Below are 20,753 nucleotides of genomic sequence, written 5' to 3'. Positions count from 1 at the left end.
AAAAGACCATAAAAGACAGGCAAAAACATGACTATTTCAAGAATGTATGCACATAGACCCTCCAGCAGAAGTTCCATAGTTCATACTAGTTTGGGAAACCGAAAATGTGCCCGCTCCTGACACAAAGAACCAGTATTTCCCTTGCTGATAGCCATCAGGATTGGAAATTCAGAATGCAAGGGAACTCTGTATTCAGTTCCAATTTTTAACATGCCCTGTAGTGAATAGCTCCTTTTTTTTTTCTCTCTAATTTCCTTCTTCCTTTTTCCAAGCCTGTGGTTCAATCCAAAGGTGTCGATAGAGTAAGAAGAAGAAACAGACATGCAGGAGACCAGACCATGCGTACCTGACTTTGCCACTTGTGTGAGTTTGAACTAGTTACCTTCCTTCATGCCTCAACTTTTCTCCCTGTGAAACGGAGCCCACAACAAACTAGTGCAAAAGCAGGATGTCAGCAAACTCTGCAGTGAGTAAAAAAACTCATTCTTGCATGTCCAGTTATTTGTCTTTATTTGATTTGCAAAAATCTTATCAGTTAGTCTTGATTCAGGGAAAAACAAATCACAGCTAGTTCAGTCTTGCCTCAGCCACCTACTTAAACCCCACTGCTAAGGAATGGAGGTATTTTAGGCACAACAACAACAATGGCATTCCTGCTTAATTAATCTCTAATTTTAATCTCGATCCACACTTTATAAAATCATTCCTATCACTGAGTGTTCTACATTAATATGTATTAAGTACTGGATCAGCTCACTGAAGTAGTTCATTTGTTTCATTGGAAATCTTTCAATGAAATTGTCTTTCCAAAGTTATAGAATATTTTAGGATCTATACAGGAATTATAGGGCAAAAAGTTGTGCCTTTAATATGTGAGAATTCAGGCATCCTGACTGCAAGTATTATCCAGCATTAACAATTTTAAATATATTGTTGTACTAGCATTATTGAACATTTGTCCTCCACTTGTAAATTCTTTCATTTCAAGATAAGGCTAGAAAGAAGAAAGATTTCCTAGGAAATGCTGAGCTGAGACATAAACCAAACCAAGGGAAAAAGGTTGTATATCTTTGTGAAAGTTACTTTCTCGATATTAGTCGTGTATAAAGGATTGATATTTTGCCAATCTCTATTTTTCTTGTCCTTGGTGCTAGACTGAGGAAAAGAGCTTCTGGCTACAGCAAACAGGACTGCTACTGGCATGCTCTGCTTTATTATTCCCATCAGATGCTCCTTCTGGTTTGGGTTCTTTTTATTTCTCAAATAATTATTTTTATGCCACCAATTCTTACAAAATATTATCCTCACATTTACAACTGGAACAATACTCTTGAGGAAGTTTCTTCATGTGTCCATTACTGAGGAGGTAAAAATGCATTGATAGGGAACAGTAAAAATTTCATCAAAACTGATAATTTTCAACTGATGATTATACAATAACCTGTAACAAAATAAAAATTAAATAGACCTAGACAAAATGCAAGGCAAACAAAATAATGCAAATAGAACTTAGTTTAGGTTCCATTTTGCAGTTTAACATTATCATTAAAAAGAGCAATGAAAACCATAATGATAAGATGCCACATTAAAAAAATAGCAGCACAGAAACTAATTAGAGAAGGTAGAGAAAAGGAAAGAACAGCACAGCAAACACCAAAAAACCCTCTGAACTGGGACTGTGACAGAGTTAAGTTAACCTGATTTCTGATATTAGTAGAGGTAAATAAAAAACACAGGGAGTTGAACAAATAAATATGTATCTTGGAAAAACATAAACAAAACCAAAACCAAATAAACAGCACAAAGTGAGTAGGGGTAAGTTTAGGTTTCTTTGTCAGTAGACAAACAAAGTAAAAATACGGGAAACTTTGCATGTGGTGGGAAACAGCAGGCAATAAATACCCACATATTGATGTGTATAAATAACAACAATGGAACTGTTAGAAGCTGTATACAAGGGAAGTAAATGCAGCATCTTTCCTTTAAAATGGCAGGAAACCAGAGAAGGCACTGAGTGAAAATGACAGCTTGCTTCTGTGGTTAGCAAAAAAGTACAGCTGAGATTAAGACATAATCAAAGGCTGACTAACAACTAGAGTTCTGACAGCAGTAATGAGTCTAGAAAGGCATGTGAATTGGTTTTCCTTTATTTTTTGCCAAATACCAACTCCTCCCTGGGCTATTGCAAGCACCTAAAGCCTCCATCATGGCCAGTTCAAAGCTTGGAAAACAGCAGGTGCCCCTAATTATCAAAGTTTGGGTTGAAACTGTTGGTATCAGAAGATGCTAGACATTTCAGAGAATAAAGTTTTTTAAGTTGCCAGAGTATCTGTATTTTGTACAGATAAATGATATTTTTTTAAAAAAATTCCTCATTCATTTATTTTTTCTGTAATATACTTCCTCTGTATGTTTGTTTTCCTGTTCACTATCCTTATATAGATATCATATATAGAGATATATTATTAAGATCATATATAATTAGATTCTACACACACTCAGAAATACATGGCAATGCTTTCTCTTTCTGGATTATCCATATGTGGACAGTTTTCATAAAAATTTGAACAGTGGTTCAATGTTGAATTTCCCCTCTCTCAGACATGGCTCACCATCATTTCAAACACCATGCGATTAAAACTAAGCCATTCATTTTGATATATGTCTGTCTCACAGCAAACTGTCCATTTTTCTTTATAAATATCCCTTTCAGCCAGAAGACAGAATAATTTATTCTGTCAATTCAGAAAACCATAAGAATATAGTGCCTTAATAGAGATACTGTTTCTCGCTCTCTTGCTTTCTCTCCTGTGTACACACAGGCAGCCCCTGCCCTGAAATGAAGTCTCAGATCTAGTTCAGTTTTATACAGGAAATAAAATTACTTTACTAGCCTCAGGAAAGTACTTAAAAATATCTTTTAAGATGTTCTTTTTTGTATCACTAACCTGGTAACAAAAATGTTCTGTTTACTGTCTATTAAGAATCTAGGTGCATATTCACTGCACCAAATCTTTGACACTGCAGGAAAATAAAACATAAGAAAGTGGTGTGAATTACAAACTGAACATTATCTTCACCCCCAAGTGAGTAAAGTGTGTTGGTTATGTTACATATCATAATACAAACTTCCTAGCTACTATTAACTATATAAGATATATATATAATAAAATAGTTATTAAGCAATAACTATTAACATCTGTCAGACTGTCAAGCACCTTTTAAAAATTCCTAGGATTCAGACTTTTTTAACATCAGTTTGCAAAGGAACATTTTTGTGACCGAAAGATATTGCAGGACCATAAATGATGGATTTGAAAGGGACATCTTGGATAATCTAATCCAAACACCTGCTTCAAGCAATGACGGTTTTACATTAGTCTCCCTGTAAGTGTACTTAACCTTTTCTTAAAGACATCTAATTATTTTGCCTCTACTCTGGTGGCAACCTGTCATACTGTCTGGTCAACCTCAGTGCTAAAGAAAATGCTTATCCATCCAGGCTAAATGAATCTTTCTTCCAACTGAAGTTCTGGCCATTACTTCTGCCCACTATAAATTTTTGCACTTCTGTCTTTCCTGTTTTCACACATTATGTCTTTTAGCATTTCTCTCTCTTCAGACTAAAAAAGTCCCTCTACGATTCTCATACTCTCTTTCAATGAATCTGTCTACATTATTCTATATTTCAAGTACAGACAGCCCAGTTCTACATAAAATGATAGCAATAACCTTCCAGCTCTTTGAAAAATGTATTTGCTTAGATTTCTTTAAATACATATGTATACTTTTTGTAACATCTTCAGATAAGATCTCATTTTTGTTTGCATTAGTAACAGAATCATATTTCCTGAATATATTTTATTGTACTTTATGCCTGTGGTACATATATTTTCTCTCCAGTTTCTCATCTTTTGTGCTGTGAATAGCAGGATGGAAAGTAAGTTACTAGAAGAACAAGGTTTTTTGTTGTTGTTTTGATTTGCTTTTTATGGAGTAGTTTCTTGATCCTGTATTAAATTGCCATGAGCATGCATCTATGAGTGGAATAACTTCAAATGTAGAATCTTACTGAGTGTTTCAAATTTCTACATTTAGGGCTTTTTCTTTACAGTATCAAAGAAGGGCTAGACTATGATCTCAGGAATGGCAAAATCTCTGACTTTCCTAATAATGAGAAAGGGGGAAATTTCATTAATTTTTTGTTCAAGACTGCTATGGTCAGTGGAAAGCTGCCCTAGTGATGAAAATTTTGCCACAGTCTTCAGAGCAGCCAGGATTTCATGTAATGTATTTCCTGAAACAGCTGGCAGAATTCTCTGTGCCATAGTAATTGGGTGACGGATAGCACTGAGATAGTGCTTTGTCAGTAGAGAGGGAGGTTATGAGGGTTTTCAGTGCTAGGCAGGGGAATGGGTTTGGCTTTAAGTCCTGTAAGTTATTGCAGTATATTTTAGCTCTACACACTCTGGCTACTGTTCCAACAGGAAAAAAATTACTGTGACAAAAAAAAATATATTTTGGCAATCTCCAGCTAACTGTTGGTAGCTGCTATTTCTGTCTGTAGTGAAATATGTACTGTGCAGAAAAACTTTCTGTTTTATGTGCCCTGATACAGAAGGTGCTGGCCAAGATGCCTGTCTCCCCAGTGAAGTCTACAGACATTCACCTGTTGCCTTTTGTGAGGGCAGAAACATATTCTTGAAGTGAGTATGATGACACTAGAAATAATTTGATGTTTTTCTTGTCAGTCATCTGCCAGCACAGTGCACTGAATCAGCTCACTGATGAGTAAGAGGTGGCAGAAGTAAAGCTGGCACAGGGGAAGAAACACAACTATGCAACTGGAACACAGCAAGGAGGTTAGCAGAAAAGGGGAGAGGATGCTCTGCTCAACCCCAACAAGCTTCTAGGCTGGCTCAGCCCATCTTGTCCAGTCACACACAAGGATGGAACAGCCTAACAGAGAGAGTGTAACACAGCTCCTTAAGGCTCCAGCTGCATCTGATAAGCTTTTTTCTAATGGACAATGCTACTCAGAGTATGGTATGGGGTACAAACTTGTAAACCCATCTAACAGGTCCTAATACTTTGTGTCTGTGTATATCCATGGCTGATGAGATCCCTTCAAAGGATAAAGGATAAACCTCTTCACTGATAATGATAGTTTCTTATACTCACAAAACATTGTTGCTTTACCAGGGAGATGGAGCTGCCCTGGAATTGTTATTTCTTTCTTTCTCTTTGCAATATGTATAAGGATAGCCCAAACTAATCACAGCTATTTCTCCCTCTCATGTGGGGTCTTACATATAGTTTGTATGCAATTCTGCTGTTAGCCTCAGATTTTAGCTGCCAGGAGTTTGCAGAGACCTTTAGGAGCTGTTACATTGATGCTTTGTGTTTCTTGTCACTGCTGCAGATTCTGCATCTCCCAATTTCTTGCAATGATGAAATAAAAAATTGATTGAACTTCTCTCCAGCCGAAAGGTGTTATACTAGTAGGCAAACAGGCACTTGGGAGTATGAGTACACCTAGCCAGGACAGAAGTTCAAGGATTCCTTGTTACTTCTGGATTCTCAGACTGCAAAGTTGCATGTTGCTGACCAGAAGGTTGAACCAATATTTCTGTGTTCAGTGTACAAAAGGAAGTTCTTACCAATCTGAAATTCTCCATCTAAGTCTGCTTTCCCCAGTAGCTCAGTCCATGAACACATTCATTACTCCTGTCTAAGAATGCGGTTTTGTTATGTGCCATTTTCTTGGAACAAAAAAAAAAAAACACCAACAACAGTATCTCAGTTTCTGGATCCATGAAAACTTTTCTCTGGATTCAGTTGTTTCAGTCAGTGCCTTTGATGACCCAATGCCCCTGATTCCTGTAACAAGTTCCAAAGTAAATCTCCCAAGGTTTCCATGAAACTGTTTCCCAAGAATGATAGGTTGTTGGGAGCTCACTAGACCAGCACTCCTCAGTCTGTACTCACCGCTCAAGTACTTTTAGGTGAAGAAATCAGTATAGTCATTAATACCTTGGATGATCTTCACACACAGACAATGATTACACAAGGTGCTATACTTTCCAATTTCTAATGCAAAGACCTCAAAAAACAACAACAACAAAAAAACCCCCCAATAATAAATTAGGGTTATCCTCAGTAGAAATCACTAAGATCTGCCAGAACACAGTTACTGTAATTTTCAAGAACTATTGTGAAGACTATGGATATTTGGATCAGAGAGGTTTTGGCAGCAAACAAGCTAAGGAAAAATGATTCACAGTTTGGTTTGCTCAGGTGGAAGGAAGGGAGAGAAGAGAATTAGTCTGGATTTACAGAACGCTGGGGCTTCTGTTTTGAAATTATTTTTGGATTAGTATCTGGGCAGATTCTGTTCCAACAGATTCTGGTTATGTTGGATAGACTCCACTCCATAACAAAAAGGATACTGATCTCTTGGAAATAAAATTAGTAGGTTTTGTTTAGATGACTCTTGAAGTAAGTGGAAGAAATGGGAAAATGGAGATTTGTCCTAATTTCAGCAATCCAAGAGGCACCTCTGAGACACAGAAGGGTAAAAAAATAGAGTTGTTCCAAAAAAGAGAGTATTTTTGCCTAACAGGGTATCTGTGCAAAAAATGTAAGGTCTGAAAAACATGCAAGAAAAAAGGGAGGACAAAACCTGAAGTTTACAATGGTGATTATAACATATCATGTGTAGGATTCTGAGAACAAGATTTTCCTAAGGATTTTTTTCATAAAATGTCAGGTTTGGACAATGCAGCTGATATTCAGTAGTTAACTCAGAAAATAGAAGAAACGTGTCATCATATGTCAGACCATATATTTATGATGCAAATTAGAGCAGATAATTTGACAGTGATGAGTGTACAGATAAAACCTACGTATTCTACAAACTCTCTGCTTTTAAGGTCTAAAGAAAAAAGAATAAAAGGAGAAATTTTGAGGGTAGAAGTCAAAAAGATTAAAGCCTTTCTTTGACGAGTTGATCAAGCTATTGTAGGAATATCACTGAAATCATAGAGCATTTGTAAGCTTTTTAACTACCCAGGTTATCTTTTGGTCAAAAAATGCAAACAAGGGTCTGACATAACAAGGCTTTTACATCACCAAGCAGAGAACTTAAGACCTAAGGGAGGAATTAAGTAACCTTGGACCTATGACAATCTGAGTGTAAACAAATAACTAAGTATAAAAGCAAAGGAACAGACTAACAAAGAGCTGCTGGTATTTACCCTAGAAAAAGCACAGCTTTACAGCAGGGCAGAGTGAAGGATGAAGCAGTCATCATTCCCACTCCACATTTTCACTTCTTTGGAGTCTAACTCACAATACCTCAGCAAGGCTTGATCTGGGGAGCTACAGCAAATGGTTACTACCTTTGCAAAACACTAAGTAATGTTTCAGTAGTAAAAGGAAAGCAAGGCGAGCAGAAAAGGTGCAGAGGCAACCTGTGCCTATAGAGTCAAGTAAGCACAGCTTACCTCAGGTACCAAAACTTTTGGAGAGCTTTCCAGAAGCAGTGTCTGCCTGTCACACCTTACTCCTAAGTGTTGTCTTTTGGTACTATATATAGGGCTACAGCTTGATATATCCACCCCTCCTTCTCTGCTCTTCCCTTTTCTATCCTTCACTTCCCCCATTCTCACTTAAAACGAAGTCAGCATTAGTAGAAGCAAACTTTTTCAACCTAAGTGTCATCATTGCCTTCAAGTACCAGTAAATGGGCTATCTGAAGCTAATGTGTGCTTCCCAGTGCGGGTATTTTCAGACAGGTAATCTTGAATTAGCCCATTGTCATTCTAGAGGAAAAGCAGATGGCTGTAGAGTTTTCTTACCAGTTTATAGAGATTTCTAGTCGCTTCACATAAATGCAGATAAATTGGTAAATGAGGTCTGGCGGAAGAAAGCACTACATCAGCAAGCAGAAAACAGGTCCCTCAAGAACCCTAAAAACCAGGCATAGCTTTTTTAAAAGAAGGAAACAAGGAGCAAGAAAGAATACAAAGAGTAAGAAGTAGCCAATCTATTTCCACAAAGGGCAGCTCGAAGGAAAAGTCAGACAATAAAATGCAGGATTTAAATTGCTTTGTGGTGGAAGTAACGTTTTTCTTGATCTCTTCGGTGTATGACAGACTGTTAAAGGTGGTGTGTGAGGTGTCTTAGTGTTGGGTCGGTTAGGGTTTTTTCAGCTTCTTAGCCTCGGAAACATAAAATGTTTTACTTTCCTTGCTTTTGCTGGGGTCTTTCCTGAAGAAGCTGGAGCTCTGATGTGAACGAGTACGGAGAGGAGTCTTACGATTGCTGGAGACAAGCCCCAGATAAGCTCTTCTTGGGCAGCCGGAGTAAGTTTTAAGATCAGAGGCGCGCTTAACGCACCAGGCACACCACCGCCGGGCCCCGTTCGCCCGCGCCCCCCCAGCCTGCCTGACGGCGCGGGCCGGGGCGCGCAGGGTGCGCGGCTGCTGGGGGCCGGGGCGCGCAGGGTGCGCGGCTGCGCTCGGCCGCCGGCAGGGGAGCGGGCCGGCAGCGGCGCGGTGGCCCCGTGGGCAGGTCCCCTCGCCCGCAGGCGGAGGCGGGCGGCCCTCCCCTCCGCCCGTCCCTCCTCCCGCCCGCCCCGTCGCGCCGGAGCCTCGGCGGCGCTGCGGGCGAGGGGTGCCGCCTTCCCGGCCGCCGCCACCCGGCTCGGAAGCCTCTCGCTCTCCGCCCGCCTCCCCGCGGGGTCGCCCCGGCCATGGGGCTGCGCGCCGCCGGGCTCGTCGGCTGCTGCCTGCTGCCCCTCGTCCTGCCCGCAGCCCCAGGTAACGCCGGCCGGGGGGGCGGCGGGGGGCCGGGCACCCCGGCGTTGGGCAGCGGAGCGGCGAGGGGAGGCCAGTTGGGAAAGTTTTCGGAGTTTGCCGGGAAGCGGCGGCGGGGACCCGGGGCAGCAGCCTGCCCCGGCCGGGGGTGCCGGGGGGCTGCGGGGGCTCCCCCTGGGCACCCGAGCCCGTGCGCGGGATGCTGGTGGCTGGTGGTGACGCTGCAGGGGAGCGCCGCTTGATGCAGATACTTGAAACAAACAAAAAATGCGACCGAGACCTCTTTGACTTAGGTTATTCGTGCATGGTTTAATGATAATCGCGGTATTTTTGGTTTTTTTTTTATCCGACGTAGGGTCGAAATGAATTCAACGCTTTTACTGTAAGTTGTTTTAAATGGATTTTCTAAAGGTAACTAAACACTCAAGGTACCTTTGTGTTTCAAGTCGTTCTGAAACGGTGCATTTGGAGTGGCACGTTGTGAAATGGCATACAGGCATCTGTTCTGAAATGTCCCTTTTAAAGTAGTGTATAGGAATATTACACGCACTTTGAGTATGCTGAAGTGACTTTGGATTCATTTGCAATTAAGTCTTTATGTCATTTTACTTATCCTACAGCAATGCTCTGTAACATGCTCCTGATTAAGTTCTAGTTAAAATTTTATGCTGCAAAAACACGTGTTTGAAGAAAAAAAGATCAGAGCATTATGCAGTGTGGGTTCTTTTAAAACATCAGTAATGTGTATTGGACGTGTTGTGATTTATTTTTTTTCCCGAGTCTGATTTTTCTGGTTTGATATTATAAATCTCTTCTTCCAGGCGTGAACTGTAAAACTGGCTGCCACCCAGAGAACGGATTTTGTGAATTTCCCAGTGAATGCAGGTAAGAAGATGTCAGACAGGGCTATTAGCACAGGAATAGGTGGCTTTAATAATTCATAGTCCTGGTAAAACAGACAGACGCTGAAATGATTTGCCCTCTGAAAAAATGGAACTGTAATGAAACAGCACTCTATTAGGATGCAGTAACTGGAATCATAGAATATAGACATCTAGGTGCCTTTTTAGTCTACTTCTTCCAATAAGAAAAGTCTTTACATTGATTAGGATTTTTTTTTTTTTCTCACTGAATGAAAGTTTTCTTCACATAAACCGCTGCTGGTATCCCAGAAGCAGCAATGGTATCTTTTTGTTCAAATGTGCTGCACAGTCCAATTTTATATTCCAAAACTTTCTTTATCGCACCTCAAAAAGGGGAACATCCTTGTACTTATGTTTATTAAAAATAAACTATGCCTCTATCTTGTCTTTTATCTCTTTCAGGTGTCAACCCGGTTGGCAGGGTGCTCTTTGTAACCAGTGTGTTCCTTTCCCGGGGTGTCTGCACGGCAGCTGTGCCAAGCCCTGGCAGTGCATCTGTGAGGAGGGCTGGGTTGGCAGCCTCTGTGACACAGGTTTGCACATCCTTCCCTGTCCTTGAGCAAGTGAGGTGAAACAGCCCCATCTGGTGCTGGAAACATGCAAAAGGCCTTCTGGAAAACTCATTTTAAAAGATTGAATGTTAGTGCCAGGTAATAAGGGGATTCTGGGCAGCCGCACATAAACCCGGAACTTTTATAATGATTTAGACAGAAGCGCGCAGTGTCTTTTGTAAGTGGGCATATGTTTGAGCAAAGCGTAAGCTCATCATTCTATTTTAAACATTGATTATGGTGGACAAGGCCAACAAGTAACTGCTCCCTCGTCATATAAGCCCTTTCTATAAAAATACGTGTTGTCTAATATATATATAAAAAATTGAAATATTTATCTAGCACATTTTATATATATATATATATATATCTATACACACACTACTTTCCTAATACTTCTTGAAAGGAAAACACTGTGCTTTTGTCTTCCTTTACTTAACCCGGTGATGATTCGGTGGAGTAGCATTAGTATGACTGAGAAGGTCTGCCTGGACAGGCTGCCACTTCCCGCTGGGCTCTGAGGGGTAAGCACAGCTCTCGCGTGCACTCAGTCACCCTTTGCCAGTCAGAATGAGCCAGCCTAGCGTAAGCAAGCTGAAGAACTGGCCTTTGCTGAGCTGGTTTATTTTGGCTGACACAGGCAAATGTTCAGCCAGAGATCTGAGGGGGCTGAAACCCTACGAGCATCCAGGAGCATGCACCTGTTCAGCTCATGTAGCTGCATCTGGAAGAGGACAGGTGTGCAGGGCCTCATGCTCTTTGCATGTCTTTCAGGCTTTTGTTGTTATACAGCTTATAATTTATAGAGCATGCCTGTGTTCTGCCAGTGCATACCTAGAGCTGTAATTAATGATGACACAGTTTGAACCAGATAAAATTTTCAAGATGACTAAAAGACTCAGAAGATTTCAGGTAGTTCACATCCTTGCAGTGACATGGTCCTTGGTGCAAGGTACTCAGGTACTCGTATAGCTTCTCATCAGGTTTTGCAGCCCATACCCATGAACTGAACACATAAGCATAGACCGGCTTCTTAGTTTAAAGCTGGTCCTGGTATGTTTGCAGGAGCTGCGGTAGCAATGGTGCAGATGTGACTGTAAGCTCTTAGAGGTGGTGTTCTGGGCACCTCTCACAAATGTGTTTGTACCTGAGACAGACACCTAGATTCTCATTACAATTGGTGAGGAGGAATGGGTCCCTCTGTCTGTGATCTACAATCGTAGGTTTCTAAAACTAGACAGAACAACCCCCCACGGCCACCTGAGGAGGCTCAGTTCTATTGCTTGTTGATGACTCCAAAGAACCAAATTTTTAATGGTACCATCTTCATATCTAAAGATTCCTGTACATTAATATTAAGGTTTTCAAGCTGGGCATACTTATAAAAGCTGTAAGCGCCTAGCTGAATTTCTGATTACTAATATATCTTTGCAGTTCTGAGCCTTGCAATGTTTCCCTCTTGCAACTGGCTCCCAGGATGCAAAACAATGCTTTGGAAATGGTACCCATATCTTTACAGAAAAGTATTTATTTTAATATATACTCATTAAGAAAGTTCTATAATACAAAAGAGGTATCCTTTGTTGCTACAAATTGTTATCCTGACCCAATAAAGCAGTGAAACCACAAATGGGTTAATAGGTCAGCCATTGATCTCAGCATCCTGTGCCAAAAAATTGGTGTCAGTTTCCTGGCTCTATAAAGTCATTATAGGCTGCTATAACTCATTAACAGGTACCCTAAATGAAACTTGAACAAATTTCAAAAAAAGAAGGCTTTTGAAGCCTCCTACCCTTTGGGGGATCACTGGCATATACACATAACTTTTTAAAATATTGAAATACAGATGCGTCAGTTTCTTACTATGAAGTACCAGACTCCTTGCCTCTCTCTTCTAATACTGAACTTTTGTGTACGATGAGAGCAGGCCACAATTGTTATATTTTCCACATGCATATGATATTAAGTGCTATTTGTTTAGCTACTGGAGACAATTTTTAGCTTCAGGTGTGTAATGAAATAAGGCATGTTAGAAAGCTACATGTGCATTGTTACTGCAGAAGTTGACAAAGGATCAGGAGTAATGCAGTTTTGGTATTCTCTTGAAATTCTTCCTTTTTGCTGCTATAGAAAGTTTAATGTTTGCCGGGGAATTTCTGGTATAGACACTGTTTTAATGTTGCCAGCTACACAACTCATAAGAATGACAAAACCTGGAATGAAAAACTGTGGGAATGTCTGAAGTTCTGCAAACTGCTGCAAACAGCTGAAATATTTGTAAAATATAGACAAAGTCTCAGCAGCTTATCTGCTTGCTAAGCATGGGAGGAAAACAAGATGATTTGGGCTGGTAGTGTATCTCTTTCTGTTTTCTAGAAAAGTTAGTGTACGGTCTCCTTGGCTGGGATCATGGAAGTTCCTTTCTGGAGTAGTTTTAGATCATCAAGTGGTTTGCTAATGCCTCTGCGTAGCTGTTGTTTTTACTGTGGGCAGCCTGGTTCTCAGTTCAGGTCAAAAATGACATTCCCAGTAATTTAGAAGCATGCAGATTATAGGTTGGGCTTGATCCACTGTAACATGTAGGGCAGGATCAGTGGTATCATTTACGACTATTATTGCAGCCACATGGACAGACTTAAAAGAAAGATATCTCTGAATTGATGTTAGTGTTAATGCTGCTGGTTAACCTCTTTGCAATGGAGTGCACCAACCTGCCTAACTGAATACCGTGGCATCTTCTCTACATTCTACAAGCCTGCAGAAACACAGCCTTGAGATTTGGTGTATGGACACCTGGAACCCGGCTGCACAGCACAGTCTCCCTCTGCAGCCAACATACACTTCACAGTACAGGAATCACATCAAACACTGAACATAACAAAGGAAAACCAACTCAGTCAATTTATTTCCAGGAAAAAAATGACAACCCAGTCAGAGTATATGATCAATGTTGCTAAATTTGAGATCAGTCATCTCTGCCATCGTGTCATCTCTGGCTGTGCCTGCACAGTTGTGTTAATGGGCCCCTGATCTCCCACATGAATCATAGCCCCAATTTGGCTAAAAAGCCAACAAGTAGCGTGAGCTCAGAGTATGCTGTGCTACATGTCACTTGACTCCTTTGCCAAGGACATGTTGGTAAGTTGTCATCAGAGTACAGGTGGAGCCTCAAAATGCCCATGCCAGGCATGCATGAGACAGGGTTTAGAAATTCTGCTGTGACATAAACTACTGGCTGTTCCTGCCTTGTAAAAACACTCAGTGATTGCTTCATCTACTGCAACATGGCAAGGTAGTTTTATGCAAATATTAATGAATTTATTGGTAGTGTGATTGCAGCCATTCATACTACTTGTGTAAATGTTCTATATATTTTTTTTTAATTCTCAAAATCATTTATCCCTTGAAGTGGGTAAATCACTTGGTTGTTGGCCTTTTGAGTGGTAAACTAGAGAAAACTAGAGAAAATAGATATTTGAGGCTATTTATGTATTATGTTCTAAAAGGACATGTTCCAGCAAGCTTTTAAGTTGTGTTTTAAAATTATATCCCCGACATAAATTACTGACAGTAATGTATGTGTGCATATATACATACCTATCCATATATATATTTCAGAGTTTCCTTGTTCCTGCATCAGAATTTGTGCTTTATTAATTGCCTTCAAAGCCTGTGAAAATAGGTGGCAAACAACACTGTTCCAAAAACCATTCAAGGTTATTTTGGTCCCTGTGCAAATTGGAGCTTACACTCAAAGTGCATGCAAAGGGGTTGTTTTGCGGTGTAAACAGGCTAATGCATAAAAAGACAGAGCTTCTTATCCAGGGAAGATCGTATTTGAAAGCTAAGGCTGTTGAAATGTTTTGCTGTGGTTAAAATTTTGCAGTACCTCATGATATCATCTAAATTTCATGTTATGTTGTGGGAAGTAAAACATAAATGCCCTTAAATCCCTTTTCATCTTCTTAGAAAGTGTACGTGGGCACATGTGTGTGCAAGGCATCAGATAACCTCCAGTCAGCACTTCTCTGCAGCTGCTCCATTAGCTGGCTAAAATGTGCACTTGTTTGTTTATTCATTTTTAATTATTTAAAAAATTAAATAATCATTTGAGTGGGAAGTGGCTCAGCCAGGAAATTGTAAAGAAAATGAGAAGTGTGACTTTGGGTCCAGACATCATACAGCTCTCTCTTCTGGTACAGTTCTGTAAGGGTTGGAGGCAGCCCAGCCAAAAGATGAAATTTTAAGAGATTTTTTTGTAACTTGCTGATCTCTGTTATTATGAAGTGTTTGTTCATAGCACCTAATGATAGGCCCTGGGCAGGGAGCGGGGAGAATTCCCAGTTCCTGATTGCATTATCAGAATTCTGCTCACGGAGAAGTCAAGGTTGTAAAAGGACGACTAGACTATGTAGGAGTTCTTTGTCCCATACTCATATTTTATTGATAATATTACTTATTTACAGACTGGAACAATTCAAACATATTTTACAAGTGAGAGCTAAGAAGAGAAAAACAAGCTGAAAGTGCTTGCAATAGCTGAACAGTCCATTAAAACTCCATTTTAACAGAGGGAAGACTAAATAACAATTTCTAAAATGCAGGATGAAGGACCATTAAAGCTGTATTTTTTTATTTGAAGTATTATATACTGCTTGTTGACTCTCATTAGATTAATTAAGCATTGATTTTTATATATTTTTTTAAACAGATATTCACCCATGTTCTGCAAAGCCCTGCACCAATAACTCAACGTGCATAGAGACTGGCGATGGAGGATATATTTGTCTGTGTGCCCAGGGATTTACAGGAAAAAACTGCCATCTCAAAAAAGGACCCTGCATTATTAATGGGTAAATATTGATTTCTGACATGAATTTTAAGTCCACGTTCCTACTGACTATTATTCAGAATTGTTTGCTAAGCTAAAGTATCTCTGTGCTAAAATATATAAAGCTTCTCCTAGTTGTTGGTATTTTTATCAGACTTTACAAATCTGATCTGTTTGTATTGTAGAGCTTTACAGATTATCAGCTTGAGTTTGTGTGCAAAATTTGATATTAAAAGTGCTAATTTGCACATTTCGTTGTGATACATTTATGCCTTCCCATGATTTTTGTAAACAAACTTAAAGTAACCTCCCGTCCTGTGTTCTCTAGTGAGAGATAACTGCATATACAAACCACATAGAGGAATAAGAACAGTAGCCAACGCACAAGCTGTCTGCACAAAAACATCTAGTCCACCAGCTTGTCATTTTTCTTAACTGACATATAATGGTATGTCCGGAGTCTACTGAAGGAGATAATCTCCCTTCTACCAGAACAGTGTGTGGGAGGCCATTGTTCTCCGTTCTCTATGTGGGACATCAGGAACAGCGTTGCCAGTAGGTTGAAGGATGCGATCCTCCCCCTCTGCTCAGCCCTGGTGAGACACATCTGGAGTGCTGGGTCCAGTTTTGGGCTCCCCAGTGCTGGAGTGAGTCCAGCAGAGTCGTGACGATGATTAAGGGATGGGAACATCTCTCCTATAAGGAGAGGCTGAGAGCTGGGTTGTGTAGCCTGGAGAAGTGCAAGCTCTGGGGGAACTTATCCATATGTATAAATACCTGACAGAAAGAAGTGAAAAAGGCAGAGCCAGACTTTTCTTAGAGGTGCCCAGTGAAAGTGCAAGAGGCAGTGGCCCCAGACAGAAAAATTTTCACCAGTATCACTGGTAGATCTGCATGAAAAAAGGATGGTCTTTCACAGTTAAAGAAAATGTGCACTGGTGTTTTTGTGAAATCTAGAAGTATCTGCTGCCTTCTAGCTCATCAAGGATCTGATCCCATAAGCATACAGAACACCTTTCTGGTGGATACAAGCTTGGTAGAACTTATCACCTTAAAATCACATTTTTCTTTTTGGAGGTTGCCTTCTCTCTCTCTAGCTCCATACTGGTACCCTCTGGTTCTCTTTTTGCTTGGCGATAGATAATTATGACTATTCAGATCTACCTTATGACTAAATCTTCCTGAAGACTTGTACGCTCTTGTTTAAGGAGCATTAACAACTCTCACTGTCTCTGGCAAGAATTGCATTCTTACAATTTCACGTTAGTGGATTTTTTTTGCCATTGCTTTTAACTGGGGGATAGTCACACAGTCCTGTCTGGGTTTGCTTTCAGCCTCTAAGATAACTGCTCTGATTTGTCTATTCCTCTTCACTGAAAATGAAGGAGTTTAAGTTCCCTGCAAGTCCCTTGAATCACATCCAAACTACTTGCCTAACATGGGGAGTGTGAATAGCTTGCTTTCTGTACTTTCATCTGTAGAGCAAATATTTCAGTAATTTAATGCAGACATATATTAACTAACCCAAAGAACAGGTGAGGTACAGCATCAGTGAAATAACAGATTAGTTCCATGAACTTCATTAAAACTTCATGGTTTTAAATTGCTGGAACTACATTTTTGTGATGGTACTCTGTGTTTGAACCAAATGCTTATGAGCTAGCCTGGAAAGCATGAACAATTTTTCTTAATGAAGCAACATACTTAGAACAGCAACTCTTTTCCTCTAGGAAGCTGTGTCTTTTTCAGAAAAAATGAGCAGTAGGCTCGTGCTTTTAGTTCAAAATAACAACTTTTCTCAGCATAAGCACTCCATGTCTGCTAATACTTCACAGTCTACCAGAGAGTGCACCTCACATCCTGGAAAAAGACTTCATTGTATGATGTCATCTCACTCACATCTCACCTCCTCTCAGTTCACCTCAGTGGTGATGTTAACAATGTTGATACCACTAAGCATTGCCACTGGCTCCTTGGTTTAATATTTACAGAACCAAAACAACTCACAAATCAAAGTGTTTGTTCTAGCCTGTTTACAAAATCAGGCAGTTGTATCTACGTTAGTGATATCTGTGTGATGTTTTGAAGTTCTGCTCTGAAGCAGCAGCGAGTGGTACTTTCTAAAATGAAAGCAGAGTGTTTGGAAAGCAAAGTGGTACATCCGTGTTTCCACAACCAGCCCTTCGTGTACCATACCTTGCTGAACATATGATGAATGCCAAAAATGCAAAGTAACTAAAAAAGAATCTATTCAAGGAGATTGATATGCATAAATTATTTAAACATATTATAATGAGGCAAATGCAACTCAGTTAGAAATGAAATTTTCAAAATTCTGCATATTTCCCCTTATTTTTTATTGAAATTATTTACATTTCTGGAAGGTTCAGAAAAATCTTTACACTTTAAGTCTCCAGCAATTTCTTCGTATTTTCCTGGAAAGAACTGTAATTCAACCCAGCCATGAGGGTTCAAACTTCTACACATTGCCATACCTGAAACAGCTTGTCAGATTTTCCATGGGACCTATAAGGCTAATAGAGGGTACTAGACTGTCCAAGAATGCCATAACCACTCATTTACTCGAGGACTGTAGAACGACAACCTCCATATTTTGCTTAAAGCTGACACGGTGGCTAGTGATTGTGATAAAATTCCTTGTTGGCATGATCACTTCAAGTTGTCACCAAAAACTGCTATGTCGAAGTCCAGGGACAACCACACCTTTAGCTTTCCTGACACTGCTTCCAGACTTCCAATTTGTTCTTTCACTAGTTTGTTGTTTTTTTTTTTTTTTCCAGCCAGCATGTATAGTGAAGGGCAATATAGGAAAACAGAGCAATTTATGTGAAAGCAGCAAAAAACAGGCAGATGATTCCTCTACCATGATATTCAGGCTCTCCTGAGTGAGAGTGGCCACCAAGTGTTTCAGTCCCCAGTAAAGCCAGATGTGCAGCAGTGTCTACCATAACTACTCCCAGAACAATGGCTTGGCATTTGAGAAACTCAGCCTTATCCTAACCGGTGGTCAGGGACCATTTGTAGTCAGAAGCTTATGACTCTTTCACAGTCATCTCACTCAGATCTTTTAAATCTCTGTGTCCCACCACGGAAACGGCCAAATGCTACTGACCACTGCATACGTGAAATGTCAGCATTCATGAAACTCTGATGTCCGTTACCCCTGGATCTTTCCCCTGGAGATGTAACACTTACTTGGCCTTTTCAACTATGCACTGGGACTATGTGGTATGTCTTCAGAGATTTATAAGCATTAGGAAAAGTGTTGTTGTCAGAGAGGCTTGTTGGAAGCTTTGCCAAGTGTCACTCATTTTTAGAAAGTAAGTTTTAAAAGCTTTGTTCAAATATGAAGAACTGCCATGAAAGTGGATTTTATCTGTGACCCTGTGACCTAGGGTCCCTTTTCTGCCAACAGGGCCAGCTAAAGGGCCAAGTCCACATTGCACAGTTCCCATGAATGTGCAGGTTAATGCCCTTCTGTCAGTGGGTGGCCCGATCTTTTGACCTTACACTCCGTAAGGCACAGTTACATTAGAAAGGTAAAAAGAGGTGTCCCAGTGAATTTACATCACTTAAAACATAGCACCAGCCTATTAATTACTAATTTCTTAAAGGGTCTGCAGAAGTGCTTGGTTTCGTATGGTGCCATACTCACATCGCAGCTGTCTTTGCCAAGGCTGAAATTATCCCGTTTATATTTTTTATTATATTCATCAAAAATTTTGGCTGAACAGAAACTTGCAGGAAAGTATCTGTTTGCTTCTAAATTTTTTGTGTTGTGGAACACTGAAGAAGTAGAATAAAAACAATCAGCTTTACATCTAGCTGCTATGGCAGTGTTTTGCTTTGCCAATACAACACATAAATTATCTTGTGAGTAATCAGGTGGAAAAGGAAGCAATACCGCTAGTGTCTTTGTTCAGTCTTGTCTGAACGGTTGCTCAGCTAAATAGCTCTAAGCATATGAAAACACTGCAAAGCTTAATTTTAATAAATATTTGAAATAGTTTAAAATCCCTTCACAGCTCTTCACATTGAATTTAAATACTGGTGTACTAATCCTGCCCGAAGGGTCAGCAGAAGATACAATCTGTATTGTGAAGCTGTTGAACAAACTCATTCTTGATCCAACTTCATTGACTTCAGTGGATTTGCATTTGGAATTGGCTGTTCTAAAGAAAACCAGCTTCTTTTATTATATAAAGTGTTTCCTAATAGCTTCTTTCATTGGACTTAATTCATTTCTGTCTATGTGTTTCTTATCTATTCTAGCTCTCCCTGCCAGAATGGAGGAACATGCATTGATGACAATGGTTTTGCACCCCATGCTTCCTGTCTGTGCCCTTCTGGTTTTGCCGGCAACTTTTGCGAATTAGATAGAGATGACTGTGAATCCAACCCGTGTGAAAATGGAGGAACATGTACAGATACTGGTGTGGGTTTCAGCTGTTTTTGCCCCCATGGCTATACAGGAAAGCTCTGCAGCAGCCGTGTCATATTCTGTGCAAGCGGCCCATGTGAGAATGGAGGGACATGCAGTGAACATCCCCAGGAAGGATTCAAATGCACCTGTAAGCCAGAATTCGTTGGTATGACCTGTGAACATCCCAGCAAAAACACAAGTCTTTCTGGAGTGAGTATGGAGGCAAAGCACAGGCAGAATTACAACCCACCCTCAAAAGCTCAGCACAGATCAGTACATCAACAAGAAATCCTGAAAATAACAGTGAAAGAAACAATCCAAAATGCAGATCCCTTGCTGAGCAGAAGTCAGGTGATATGTTTTGTTATACTGGGCTTGCTTACATGTTGTGTTGTCTTGGGTACAACTGGGATTGTGTTTTTTTCAAAATGTGAGATGTGGCTTGCTAATGCCAAATATAGTCATCTCCTACGCAAGAAAAAGAACTTTTTTCTGAAATCTAACAATGGGGAAAATCTCTCAGTTAATATTATCTTCCCAGAGAAGATCAAATTGACTAATTACACTAAGAACTACACTGCCATCTAGGCCCTTGAAAGCCGAGCAGCAACTTGCAACTTTTCATAGCAATATGTAAAATAGATTGAATTTATTGCCTGTGATTAGCGTCAATATTTGTGGGCACATTTCCAGTAGCTTGTGCTGAGTGATAATGAAGACATACAAGGTATCTATATTGCTAAGGATTTTTTCATTTCCCAAAACAAAAGGAAAAAAAAAAAAGATTAAAGAGCAGGGAATGTTAACTATTTCTTTTCAAGGCAGCTATTTTTTGTAAAATAAAAAGTAATTTACTACTGGAACTATATTGCAGCTTTCTTGTCTTGTGCACGGTTTATTTGGCAAATACGGTACCTGTAAATTACTCACTAACGCTTTTTTAAAATAAACAGCAGTTAAGGGCTATACTGGTTTATTTATTCATTTGTAAATGTTGTGCTACAGCAAAGTCCACAAGTGTCCCTTAATTCTTCTGCTGTGTGTGATAAAGGCTTCAGATATTGTTATCAACAGGAGCAAATTCACACTGATGTCTCACCTATACAGTCAGTTTTGCTATTTTTACATGCTTATAAAAGAGATTACTCCTTCTATAGAAACTTATAGGTCTTTGTTATATTAATT

General features: G+C 40.0%; 1 protein-coding gene across 1 annotated transcript; it reads left to right on the top strand.

Annotated features, from left to right (window-relative positions):
- Nucleotides 1-8,637: 8,637 nt before the first annotated feature.
- Nucleotides 8,638-20,389, top strand: DLK1 (delta like non-canonical Notch ligand 1). The gene is made up of 5 exons (XM_055716919.1): nt 8,638-8,822; nt 9,641-9,704; nt 10,145-10,275; nt 15,005-15,146; nt 19,418-20,389. Exons 1-5 carry the CDS (start codon nt 8,756-8,758, stop codon nt 20,154-20,156), a joined length of 1,143 nt encoding a protein of 380 aa, XP_055572894.1. The 5' UTR covers nt 8,638-8,755; the 3' UTR covers nt 20,157-20,389.
- The last annotated feature ends 364 nt before the right edge of the window (nt 20,390-20,753 follow it).

This window comes from Falco cherrug, chromosome 7 (assembly GCF_023634085.1).
Source record: "Falco cherrug isolate bFalChe1 chromosome 7, bFalChe1.pri, whole genome shotgun sequence".
Lineage (NCBI taxonomy): Eukaryota > Metazoa > Chordata > Aves > Falconiformes > Falconidae > Falco > Falco cherrug.
This window is presented reverse-complemented; position numbering and strand designations above follow the sequence as displayed.